Genomic DNA, 13,918 nt, shown 5'->3' with positions numbered 1-13,918 from the left:
ATCTGTCATTTATCGTGAACAGAAGACACTGAGCTTGCACCCAAGCTCAACTCAACAATCTGAGAAAAATCAATAAAGGAGTTTCCCTTCTGCTGGCAGTATCCTCCTTTTTAGTTTCAAATGGAAGGAAAAGCTGACTAGTGACCAGGAACCATCTTTATTTTCTAGTTTCTGCTCTTACATTTCCTGAATGTTCGCCAGCTGATTGACTTCATTGCAACATCAAATGCATTGGTCAATGTGACTACAATGAGGCATGTTCTTTCAACCCTAAAGAATAAACACTCTGAAATCTCTCTTGCTAAAATGGATGAATTCCTGACAAGGCTCAACTTGGTCATCGAACAGGTAATTTCTTAGAAAAATATGGGGAATATTTTGCAGGTAGCGTTACATGCTTTCACGGATCCATCTGTAGGCCTTCAAGAGCAGTGGCAACTGAGTTCATCCTTTATGCCTTCTCTCATCTTCCTTTTTTCCCAGCAAGCTCTTATGTAAGGAGTAAATTATTCTTGCTGGTTTTCTGGACTGATGTCTTTTTTAAAAAAAATAAATTTTATTAAATTTTCCAAGTTAAAATCAACATAAGACAAAAACATTGATTATACATAACAACAAAAACCATACATTCCCCTTCCTCCCTCCCCCATTCATAACACTAGACACACAAACACATCCATCCTGGCAGATAATATTCCTGCCCTCATTAATAAATAATTGTGCCCACAACACAGAATAAAGTAAATAATCCCCAAATATGGTTTTCAAACAATTATCTTTCAATCTAGATAAGTATATCTCTCCTCATATTGACTTAGGCCCCCACTTCATCTCAATCCTTTTATTCAACCACCGGTACCAACTGTCCCAACTTTGAAAAAATTCAGAATCCTCTTTTGCTTTCAACCTGGACTGATGTCTTGAGGGACACTTGGGAACCTGGAAGTCTTCGATTGCCAATCCCCATAATAAAACATTAAATTTATCTTAAATTTGTTACTTGGATGGGATTTCCTATTGATTGATTGATTGATTGATTGGATTTGTATGCCGCCCTTCTCCCAAAGGACTCAGGACGGCTCACAACAATAAGAGACAGAAAATACAAAAGTTAAAAGACGAATTAAATCAGAATATCCAATAAATAAGATTAAACGTGGGAATACAAATTCAAATTTAAATTTTGAAAAAAAACTGCTAAAACCAATTTAGGGTCAGCCCAGGCCTGCCCACTGGAAGAGCCAGGTCTTCAAGGCCCAGTGGAAGGTTCGGAGGTTGGGGATTATCCAGAGCTCCGGGGGTAACATATTCCAGAGGGTAGGGGCTCCCACAGAGAAGGATCTCCCACTGGGGGTCACCAGTCGACATTGTCTGGCTGAAGGTCCCCTGAGGAGGCCAACTCTGTGGGAGCGAACTGGGCGATGGGAGGCTACCGGTGGCAGGAGGTGGTTCACAAGTACTCTGGTCCTAGACCACGTAGGGCTTTAAAGGTGATCACCAGCACCTTGAATTGCACTCGGAAGACAACCGGGAGCCAGTGCAGACCACGAAGGAGTGGTGTGATATGGGAGTAGCGAGGCACCCCCATGACAACCTGCGCGGCCGCATTCTGCACCAGTTGAAGTGCTCCTCAAGGGCAGCCCCATGTAAAGTGCATTGCAGTAGTCCAAACGAGAGGTGATGAGGGCATAAGCAACTGTGAGTAAGGCATCTCGGTCCAGAAAGGGGCGCAATTGGCAAACAAGGTGAACCTGGACAAAGGTCCCCCTGGCTACGGCAGTCAAATGATCTTCCAAGCTAAGCCGTGGGTCCAGGAGGACTCCCAAATTGCGTACCTTCTCTGAGGGGGTCAACACCTCCCCCCCTAGGGATAGGGATGGAACATAATGGACAAAACGGGGTGCCGGTAACCATAGCCACTCAGTCTTGTTGGGGTTGAGACTCTATTGTTTTTAGATCAATAAACAATGTTGAATGGGATGGCTGGTGGGGAAGACAGGGTAGGGAAGTGTATTTCAGTGGTGTTGGGTAATGGGAAGTCGGATGTGTGTGCTCCTGTGGATTCCACCTCCTCGCACTTACCTCACAATGCGGGGCCCAGGTTTTAGGCTGCTACTTTTAAATGCCAGATCAGCCTATAGTAAATTTGATCTCTCAGCAGCCTCCAATAACATTAGTGACTGTTTAAAGTTACAATGGCACTGAAAAAAGTGACTTATGACCATTTTTCACGACTGTTCCAGAATCCCCATGGTCATTTGATCAAAATTTAGATGCTTGACAAAGGATTCCTATTTATGACACTTGCAGTGTCCTGGGGTCACGTGATCAGCTTTTGCAACCTTCTGACAAGCAAAATCATTGGGGAAGCCAGATTCACGTAACAACCATGTTACTAACTTAACAACTGCAATGATTCACTTAACAACTATGGCAAGAAAGGTCGTAAAATGGGGCAAAATTCACTTAACAAATGTCCCACTTAGCAATATAAATTTTAGGATCAGTTGTGGTCACAAGTCAGGGACTAGCTGTATTCTTCTAGAGAGGCTTCGGGAGTAGGGAATTGGGAGCTCTGGTAGTCCTGATTCACTTCCTTCCTCTATGATTGTTCTTAGTGGGTGTTGATAGGAAGTAAGAAGCCTGTCCTTTGTCCCCTGTTTTGTGGGGTGCTGCGGGGCTCAGCACTTTCTCCATCTCTGTTTAACAGCTACATTAAGCAGCTCGGTGAGATCATCTGCCACTGTGAACTAAGATATCAAATATGTTAACACCTAGATATATGTCTCAGCTCACAGTGAGTTAAATGATGTTGTGACCTCCCTCTTGCAGTGATTGGAGAGGGAGGAATCCAGAGAGGGATGGAGCCCATCAAATGGCACATTTGAGTGTTGTTACTGGGTGTATTTTTTAAATTGTTTTTATTGAGTTTTTATCCTTGTAAGCCACCCAAATTCACTGAGAGTGAGTTGAGCACAGGGGTGAAATGCTCCCAGGTCGGACCAGATCGCCCGATCCGGTAGGGATGGAGGCAGGTGGTTCGAAGAACCAGTAGCAAAAATCCCTGCCACCCCCACCCCCCCATGCCCACCTGAGCTGCGCAATCATCAGAGGCTTTTTTTTAAAAAAAATTAAAGCATTTTTTTTCTACAACCTCTTCGGCCGAAAAAATGCTTTTAAAAGTAAAAAAAAGAAGCCTCTGATGATCGTGTGGCTCAGCTGGGATCGTCAAAGGCTTTTAAAAGTATTTTTTCTACAACCTCTGAAGAGGTTGTAGAAAAAATGCTTTTAAAAGCCTCTGACGATCCAAGCTGAATTGCCTGATTAGCAGAGGCTTTTTTTCTTTTAAATGCCTCTGATGATCCAAGCTGAGTTGCCTGATCGGCAGAGTCTTTTAAAAGAAAAAAAGCCTCTACCGATCAGGCAACTCAGCTGGGATCGTCAGAGCCTTTTGAAAGCATTTTTTACAACCTCTTCACCGAAGAGGTTGTAGAAAAAATGGTTTTAAAAGTAAAAAAAAAAAAAATGGCCACGCCCACCCAGTCACATTACCACCAAGCCACGCCCACAGAACTGGTAGTAACAAATTTTAGATTTCACCACTGGTTGGGCAGCCATACAAATTTCCATAAACAAACAAACATATGCACCATATATATAGCAACTTACATCAATTGCATTGTGGCATTATTATACAAACAATTTAGCTGATTATTGGAAATATACATTGAACAAATAAAATTAAATTGATACAAATGATAAAATTTGCATACTTGCATAATGGCATACTCACATAAATAATATAAATTGCTATGCTGACAGAATTTCATATTTAATAGCAATTTATGAAGAATGGAAATCTCCCTGAATAGTCCATTAAATCAAGGTCTCACTGTGCAGTTCGTCATTCAGTAAATCATTTTCATAGCAAACTTGGCTTTCCTGCAGTTTTCTTGCATGCACATTTCGCAGGCAAATTGTGTTGATGCCTGATCTTTGTTACAAAATATAAAAGGGTGCTGTCCAATTTAAAATATGGACTAAATGAATTTCCAGTACCCATTCAGCCTAATATGCACTCTCTGGTTTAGTGTATCCATCTAAGTGAAGAGCTTTAGAACTTCTCTCTTTTCTTTCCTTCTTTTTGAAATTCTTTACAGAAGAACATTCTGAGACTCAGAAATGTTGAGGTGAGGCTGGAGCTGCTGAGTACCATTTTGACAAACCTGGCACGCTATTTCTACAAATTTACAGCTTTAGACTACGAATCCTGGTTCTTGAATAAACTAACATTCCTTCTGCCTAGCATTAATGTGAATTTGTTGCAGTTGATACCACTGGATGTCAGTTATTCTGCCTACAGATCCATGTAAGTATTACCTTTCCTCCCCCAGCCCCATGCCCCCCCTTAAGATCAATCTGCTCAAGCTTTCTTTAGTACGCATCTCTCTTCGTATATTTAAACTCCAAGTTTCCTAGTGAGTTTGGCGGATTGGCAAAAGGATTTGGCCCTTTATGAGGTCATGAAAAAATGAATTGGACCTTTCATGCAGCCAAATGTATCATTGTGGAATTTGCTGTCATAATATATTTCATGTAATATTTTTATTTTGATGATACATGGTTTTGACCATGGTTTAGATGGCTTTGCAGGAGAAAGAAAAGTTTGTTACAGTCATAGAATCACTGAGTTGGATGGGATCTCAGAGATCTTCTGCGCTAATCCCCCTCCTCAGTATAGGATCGTCTTTGACAAATGAACATCCATTCACTATTTGAAGTTTCTAGTGAGCCATCTTGTTATCATGGCTAAGCAGTGATGAAATCTGATCCGGTTTACTACCGGTTCACTGGCTGCGCATGCACAGTGCGCACCATGTACCAAATGCAAAGTGCGCGGGTGCAGTACACGCCAAAAGGAGGCATGTGGTAAGTAGAACAGCACGCAAGGGGGGTGATCAGCTGTGGCGTGCAATCTTTTTTTTTTACTTTTAAAAGCATTCCGTATGGGGGGTAGTAAAAGGGTAGATCATGAGCGGAAATTGTTAAATTGGGAGATATAATAATATTATGTTAAATTAGGAGTTATTAGACAATGTTATAATAGAATGTCACTTTGAAATGTATATTATAGTATAGTATAAGGGGGATATGATAATTTTATTAGAAAGAAAGGGTCAGCATATGGAGATGGAGTAAGTGGATGGTAAAGTATGATATAATCTGTTATGAATTTGGGTTTTACTATGAAGAAGTCAAAGGGGAAGGGGAGGGGGAGGGGGGTTAGGGAGGAGGGGGGGAAGGGGGAAAAATTTGTATTTGAAAAACTTTTTCAATTAAAAAAAAAAGATGTTTCCCTTGATGTTATTACAAGCCTGGGTTGGCTATCACTCACCCGGCTTCAAAAAACTCAGTTCCGTTCCACTTTCCTCCTGCAGATTAGTTGGTTTGGTTGTCCCAGCTTCATGGCAGCCGCCATGGCTGCCGCCCCCTGCCACCGATGCGCAGAGAGTTCCCTCTGACCTCCAAGGAACTTCCCTGTTCCTCTTGGTCGTCCAAGGTGCCTGTCCCTGCAGGACGGTTCTGGTCTGAAGACCCATCGGCAGCAGTTCGTCAACTGGGGTTTTCGCAGGGCTCATTAGAGCCTGCTAATTCCCCAACTGTCTCGCCAAACCGCCAAACCGGAAGTTGCTTCCTTATCTTAATTTAGAGATGTAGTTTCACATTAAAGACTTTAATTCTTCAATCTTTTTGTTTGCTTCCAAGAGCTGGTCAATATAGCAATAACTGTTTGTGCCGTCAAGAGGCAATTCTTGGCAACCAAATCTGAGTCTGTTTTAAAATTGCTCTTAGTATTATCCTTGTTCTCTCCTTTGTCTCCTAATGGAGCCTCATTTTCCAGAGAAAGACATTCATCCACCTCCCACTCCAGTAAGGAGCAGGGCTTATTTACTGAGGTTATGAGGGGGGAAGAGCAAAAAAAGAAGAAGATTTACTTGCAGTGTCTGTTATCGGAAACAAGTCCTTTATCTTTGGCTGTCTGGGTGTTGTTGCTGCCAGGTTGTGTTTAGAGTTTCCTCCCGACTGTATTCTATTAGATAATATATACTATATAGATAATATTTTAGATAATTATATACTGTATAATATTAGATAACAAATAAACTATTTTACAACCATATAAAAGCAGCTATAATAAGGAGCTCACTAAAAGGGCTGACATACGACAGCCATCCAATAACTACCCAGAAATGTGCTCTTGCCGTACACAGGGAAGAGAAGAAACAGTTTGATCCAACATCTATTAATGTATGATTTATCTACAAGTAGTCCTCAATTTATGACCACAACGGAGCCCAAAGTTTCTGTTGCTAAGCGAGACAGTTGTTAAGTGAATTTTGCCCTATTTTATGACCTTTCTTGCCACAATTATTAATTATTAATTATATTATTATTATCTTAGCAGATACACCAAGTTGACTCAATTTATTATTTACTGTTTATAAAAAAAATATTATATGTATATGAAATCTTAATCTGTTCACCGCCCTGAGTCCTTCGGGAGAAGGGCAGTATAGAAATTCAATAAATAAATAAATAAATAAATATTAAGTGAATCATTGCAGTTGTTTTATGAATCTAGATTCATCATTGACTCTGCTTGTGAGAAGGTTGCAAAAGGCTTCTGGGATGTGAAGACCGTCATAAATATAAGTCAGTTGCCAAGCATATGAATTTTGATCATGTGATCATAGGGAAGCTACAACGGTCGTTACTGTGAAAAATGGTCATATCACTTTTTTCAATGCCGTTATAACAGTCACTCTAAATGAACTGTTGTAAATTGAGGATTACCTGTGTCTTAGATAAATTGATGAGTTTCTACATACAGGTTTCTATATGTAGAACATTTTATACCAATTTTCCTTTAGATTACAACTTGGTGTAAATTTAGTCCATAATCCTTCCCACTATTGTGTTGTAATTGTTTCTTTAAAATTTTGCATCCATTTTATCATACAGTTTTTGTTTGTTTTGTGTTTATATACAGCATGTGTCTCAATAAGTGATGCTGGTTTTGTATTTGGGTTTCAAATACTGTTTTTTTCTTAATGTCCTTTCCCTTTTTCTTAATTCCTTCCTAAGATCTGATTTTGTCCTCTGTCTATTTGTAAATACATCAATCATAGTATTTTGTAAACTTCACTAAGTATTTCTATGTTTTTAGTCTATTTGTAGAATCTGAGAGTAATCTGCAATTACATTTATTTTACTGCAGTTAATTCCATGAAGTATTTGAAGGAGAAGCTGGAGGTGAAATTGTTAGGCTTATTATTCCATTTGTGGAATTCTATACTTTTATCAACATTTTTCAAATAATATGACCTTTTAAATTTTTATCCTCCTTTGTATCTCTGAAGACTAAACCAATTCCTTCCCCTATTCAGATATTTATTTACTTATTTACTTATTTACTTATTTATTTATTTATTTATTTATTTATTTCATCAAGCATGTATTAGATAATTGCTGTGATAACTGATGCATTCTGCCTTTATCTGTCAGCATAAGGTTTTGTAGCGACTTTTGAAGTTAGCTATGTAGCCAGTTTTGTTTTTCTGCCAAAGAGGGGGTTTTTTGGGGGGTCTGAAGCTTCCTTATTGTTATGGGTAATTTGTTTTTCCTGGTTTTGGGGGTTATTAGTTATTGTTATTTTATCTACAGGCATCTTCCTTTATATAAACTTTAATATTGGAAGGACAAGACCACCTCTCTCTTTAGAATCTTATTCAGTAACTATGCTCTCTTTTCACTCCATATCAATTTACCAACAGTTACTTGTCATTCTTAAATATTTTTTCTAATGAGAAGTGGAATTTGTGAAATTTTGATGGATGGAAATGTGATGGTCAGCTCTTCTTGTAATCTTTGTGTGACTTTATGAGTGAGATGTCTTACTGTGCATTGTACAATTTCCTCTCCTACATTTTTGCATCTGATTGCAGTTTTGGAGGCTTAGACCAGGTCTATCCTGAGTTATCTCAAGACACATCTCTCCAGATCTACAATTTGATGAAGACTATCATGAAACTTCAGCTCAATGTCTCAGGTAATCATATGGAATTCAATGGAATAACGCTTTAGCAGTCAGGTTTTCAGAGTCTTGCTGAAATAACCTGTTTCTAAGAGCCATTTTCTCCTCTTGTTTTTAGGAACAATATTTCCTGGCAGTTACAACAGCAGCCAAGTTTTTCTGCAACAAATGTTTTACAAATTTGCACATTTTGCTAGATACACTGACTTCCTCTTATTATATAAGGATTTTAATGGGGTAGGTAAAAGTAAGCAATCTTCAGAAACTATTTTTGGTAGCTCAGAAATACTGTATATTGCTAGTCAGAAACAAATTGCCCTAGATGTTGATTAACAACAGTACTTATTTTATTGCTTATTAAATGACATTGTTAATTAGAAAATGAAATAGCTTTTATTTCTCTAGATGTGTTAATAGTTAATGGGATCAAATATTAACTAGGAATTATTAAATTTAATTATTAAAAATACAAATAGAAGAAAATGCCTCTCTACTTTCTTAAGACTGGACTTCTAGTGAATTTCTTTGATACCATTGAAATCCTCTGTAAAATTCTGTGTATTTATTTTTTAAGTTCGAAGTCCTTTCCTTGCTGTCCCCAAAGCAAATGGGAGAAATGATGATTGTTACTGATGCCTTCAAAGATGAATTCCTGGCTATACAGATTTTGGTTGAATTGGAGAGACGGCTTTCTGCCTCTCTCATGGATTTTATGATTGAATTTAATGCTGCAGCAAAACAGGTAATTTTTTCTATTTTGACCCTTTTGCTACCATGTTCTTGAGTTAGTTTATTTTTACTAACACTAGGCATTTCCTTTTTTGTTGGGTACAATGAATACTGAAAGATAGCTATTTCAATCAAATTCATTTTCTCTGTAGTTTTTGAACCTGGAAAAAAGTTGCCACTCAGTGGAACCATACAGAACAATTTAGGACCACAATTTACTTCTTGGTAAGATGGAAAAATGTGGGATAGACAGCATCACCACCAGATTCATAACTAGCTGATCAATCTCACTCAGCATGTAGTCCTCTACATGGAGAGAAGCATGCAAGGTTCTCTCAGGCTCAAAACTCTTCAGCATCAATTTAGATGAAGGGAACTCATCAAATTTGCAGATACACCAAGCTGTGGGGGATAGCCAACAATTTAGAAGATACAGTCAAATGCAGAAAAATTTTGGCAGGCTTGAACACTGGGCCCTATCTAACAAAATACAATTCAGTGGTGAGAAAAGTAAGATTTTACATAGTGAAGGAGAATATTTGTAGCTCAGGGTTGAAGCTAGGGTCCTCGGTGCTCTGCTTGTTTTCTTGCAGATGTTTCCTTCTATTCCGCTATTCTGGCTGGAGGTAAACGCCATCTATGGAACATTTTCAACCGGTTTTCCTTGGATGCCGTTGATAATGTCAATTTCATGTTTATTTGCCACATCTTTTCCCACTTCCCTAATTCTACTGTCTGATTGAAGTTCCTTGCCCATTTAATCATAGTATCTTTAACTATTTCCTCTTCCATTTTATACCGTAATAAAAATTTATATATTTTACTGATTAGTTTCTGTTCCATACGGATGATTTTATCCATCGCAGTGGGCGATGGTGGTAGCAGTGACCGCAGTGCTGACCTGTGAGGGCTAGGGTAACTAGGTAACATCAGCAGTGTTGGTGGGTAAGATTTACACTTGGGTAAGAAGAAAACCAAATGCACAGGTACAGAATAGATGGTACCTGGCTCAACAGCAGTAACTGTGATAGGGATGTAGGTGAACCAGCAGTGTGCTACAGCTGCCATAAAAAGCCAACACAGTCCTAGGTTTCATCAACAGAGGAATAGTATCAAGATCACATGTAATATTAGTACTACTTTTTATTACTTTGGCAAGAAGACACTTGGAATGTCATATCCAGTTTTGGTCATCATATTACAAAGAAATAAGTGTAAAAATAGTGTAGAGAAAAGCAAACTTCTCAACTTATCAAGGCAAGATCCAACCTAGAACTAAGAAAACATTTCCTAACAGTGAGAACAATTAACTGGTGAAATGGCGTGCTTCCAGAAGTTATAGATAATAGAATAGAATTGGACACACAAGGAATTTGTCATTGGTGCATATGCTCTCAGTGTACATAAAAAGAAAAGATACATTCATCAAGGATCATAAGGTACAACACTTAATGATAGTCATAAGGTACAAATAAGCAATCAAATCATACTGAGAAACAATATAAATCATAAAGATACAAGCAACAAAGTTACAGTCATACAGTCATAAGTGGGAGGAGATGGGTGGTATGAACGATGAGACGATTAATAGTAATGCAGACTTAGCGAATAGTTTGACAGTGTTGAGGGAATTATTTTTTAGCAGGGTGATGGCATTCGGGAAAAAAAACTGTTCTTCTGCTAATTGTTGTTCTGGTGTGCAGTGCTCTATAGCTCACAAGCTTCCTAACAGACAGGAAGCAGCAGATGAAGCTAAGCAAAATCACATCAGATACCTGTACAATTAGCACAGGGCCCCCCCAAGGATGTGTGCTTTCTCCACTTCTCTCTATATACCAATGACTGCATCTCAAATGATCCATCTGTTAAACTACTGAAGTTTGCAGATGATACATTCATTGGTCTCATTCGAGACAACGATGAATCTGCATACAGACGGGAGGTTGAACAACTAGCCTCGTGGTGCGACCAGAAAATCTGGAACTGAACACACTCAAAACCATAGAAATGGTGGAAATAGAAAGGGTGTAGGAGAAACCCTCCCATACTACCACCTCTTACAATACTAAACAACACAGTATCAACAGTAGAGACCTTCAAATTTCTAGGTTCTATCATATCTCAAGACCTAAAATGGACGCCTAACATCAAAAACATCATCAAAAAAGCACAACAAAGAATGTTCTTTCTGCGCCAAGTCAGGAAGCTCAAGCTGCCCAAGGAGCTGCTGATCCAGTTCTACAGAGGAACTATTGAGTCTGTCATCTGCGCCTCTATAACTGTCTGGTTTGTTATACAACCCAACAAGACAGACACGGACTTCAGAGGATAATTAGAACTGCAGAAAAAACAAAGGCTACCAACCTGCCTTCCACTGAGGACCTGTATGCTGCAGGAGTCAAAAAGAGGGCTATGAAAATATCTACAGACCCCTCGCATCTTAGACATAAACTGTTTCTACTCCTACCCTCAAAACGATGCTATAGAGCACTGCACACCAGAACAACTAAGACACGAGAACAGTTTTTTCCCGAACGCCATCACTCTGCTAAACAAATAATTCCCTCAACACTGTCAAACTATTTACTAAGTCTACATTACTATTAATCTTCTCATCATGCCTATTACCCATCTCCTCCCACTTATGACTGCATGACTAAACTTTGTTGCTTGTATCCTTACGGTTTATATTGATTGTTCCCTAGTATGATTTGTTTGCTTATTTGTACCCTATGACTATCATTAAGTGTTGTACCTTATGATTCTTGACGAATGTCTCTTGTCTTTTTATGTACACTGAGAACATATGCACCAAAGACAAATTCCTTGTGTGTCCAATCACACTTGGCCAACAAATAATAATAATAATAATAATAATAATAATAATAATAATAATAATAATAATAATAATAATTTTATTTCTATACTGCCCTTCTCCCGAAGGACTCAGGGTGGTGTACAGCCAATTTAAAAACACAAGACAAAACAATGATTAAAAATTAAAATAATTAAATAAATTTGGCCAGGTTTAAGACCCCGAAAACTTAAAATACCCCAATTTAAAATTATTATGTTGATAGCCCGGCCTGGCGGAACAACAGGGTCAGAATTCTGTTCTGTTCTGTTCTGTTCTGTTCTGTTCTGTTCTATTCTATTCTATTCTATTCTATTCTATTCTATTCTATTCTACTCTACTCTACTCTACTCTACTCTACTCTACTCTACTCTATTCTATTCTATTCTATTCTATTCTATTCTATTCTATAGCGTCATTTTGAGGGTAGAAGTTGAAACAATTTATGTCCAGGATGTGAGGGGTCTGTAGATATTTTCACAGCCCTCTTTTTGACTCGTGCAGTATACAGGTCCTCAATGGAAAGCAGGTTGGTAGTAATTGTTTTTTCTGCAGTTCTGCAGTAATTGTTTTTTTTTTTGCAGTTCTAATTATCCTCTAAAGCAGTGATGGCTAACCTTTTTGCCATCGCGTTCCAGGGGAGGGGGGGTCACGCGCACGCGTGCTCACACCCATAGTTCTATGCATCCCGTGCATGTGTACGTGACCCCTCCGCTTCCCCCCACTCCTGGTACATGATGGCCCGGTGGGCCTGTTAGGCCTGTTTTTCTCTCTCCCCAGGCTCCAGAGCCTGGGGAGGGCGAAAACGGCCTTCCCCACCCTCCTGGAGGCCCTCCGGAGGCTAGAGATGGCCCGTTTGCCAACTTCTGGTCCCACCAGAGCTGAGCTTGTGTGTCCACCAATATGGCTATGTGTGCCACCTGTGGCACGCGTGCCATAGGTTCGCCATCACGGTTCTAAAGTCTTTGTCTGTCTTGTTGGGTTGCAGAACTTATGGGGCCCTATCACTCTAGGTTTTTTAAAACAGATTGGGCATTTGTTCAGAGACCCTTCTTGAGCAAGGGGTTGGGACTAGAAGACCTCCAAGGTCGCTTCCAACTCTGTTATACTGTATTCTAGCATTTTCAGATAGTTTCAGATTTTGGAAAGCTTTCTGCCTCAAACCAGTCTATAAATAGACTGATATCTGCAGGAAAGATTTAATAAAAGTTAGACACAGACATAACCACTTGAGTTATATGCTGCATTATTATTATAATTTAACCACATTATGTTGTCATATAATATCGTATTCTTGTTATGTAATTATATTATATAATTATTATAGAATAATAGAACCATGTGTGCTGCATATTAAAAAGAGTCAGGACTTCAGTCGTGCACCCAACTCCCCTGTCAGTCCTAGTTCTAAATTTGAAATTTCCAGGAAAATTTTTGAACATGCAAGTCAAGCAGGATCTTCTCTCTTTCTCTGGCAGAAGCACCTGATTGTCCTCCCAGATCTCCGGGTCCGTGATTTAATTTTCAGAATGGTCTTCAAGACACTCAAGTTTGGCACCTTTACTGCTGAGCAATACTCTTTTTGGTTTGGAACTCAGCTCCAGCTGTTCCTGACAGCTTTATCACCCAAGGACCTGCAGCTGATCCCACTCGATGTAGACTGCCAATCTCACCAACACTTGTTAGTCCAAAATCATTTCTCTATTGATATCCATGTAATTTCAGCATCTCCTTATACTTCCCTTTCACTGCATTTGGAATCATGTGTCTCATTGTTTACTTTTGGTTTTTTGTGATTTCTGAAATCAGCTACTATGACTTGTTTGTACCCAACAATGTGTGGCTTGTTCAACAAAGCAGAATGGAAACAAGGCATGACTTTGTGCAATGTACAGACCATGCCACAAGTTATGAACAAACAGTAGGTTTGGAGGTCTGGAGAGAATGAAAGAACTGGAGGAAAAGCCAACTGTGATGGGTCAGAGGAAAGGCATCCATCCTGCAGTTCTTATCTGCATCCTCTTCACTGCTGCTGCATATTGTTTCAGGTGCTGTAGTATGCCAGCCTACCATTGGACTGGTCTGGAATCCACAACATGGGCAGAATGCAGCCCAAGTAGAGGTTGTACTTTGCTTTAGGGCTGCTCCAGATTTCTTTCTACCCCTGGCCCAAGACCTTGTTTGGTATTGGTATAAAATTGACAAAGTCTCATTAGAATTCAGCCCAATTACAGTAACTC

General features: G+C 39.2%; 1 protein-coding gene across 1 annotated transcript in view; it reads left to right on the top strand.

The window, feature by feature from the left end:
- Positions 1–13,918, top strand: part of LOC117667375 (uncharacterized) — a 196,580-nt gene that overhangs the window by 50,479 nt on the left and 132,183 nt on the right. The window contains exons 25-30 of the mRNA XM_087878699.1: positions 169–348; positions 4,161–4,369; positions 8,007–8,110; positions 8,214–8,332; positions 8,670–8,837; positions 13,157–13,359. Of these exons, the coding sequence (XP_087734825.1) occupies positions 169–348; positions 4,161–4,369; positions 8,007–8,110; positions 8,214–8,332; positions 8,670–8,837; positions 13,157–13,359 (983 nt within the window). The remainder of the gene's footprint in view (positions 1–168; positions 349–4,160; positions 4,370–8,006; positions 8,111–8,213; positions 8,333–8,669; positions 8,838–13,156; positions 13,360–13,918) is intronic.

The sequence above is a fragment of the Pantherophis guttatus genome, chromosome 14 (genome assembly GCF_059756535.1).
Source record: "Pantherophis guttatus breed Tessera chromosome 14, ASM5975653v1, whole genome shotgun sequence".
NCBI lineage: Eukaryota > Metazoa > Chordata > Lepidosauria > Squamata > Colubridae > Pantherophis > Pantherophis guttatus.
This window is presented reverse-complemented; position numbering and strand designations above follow the sequence as displayed.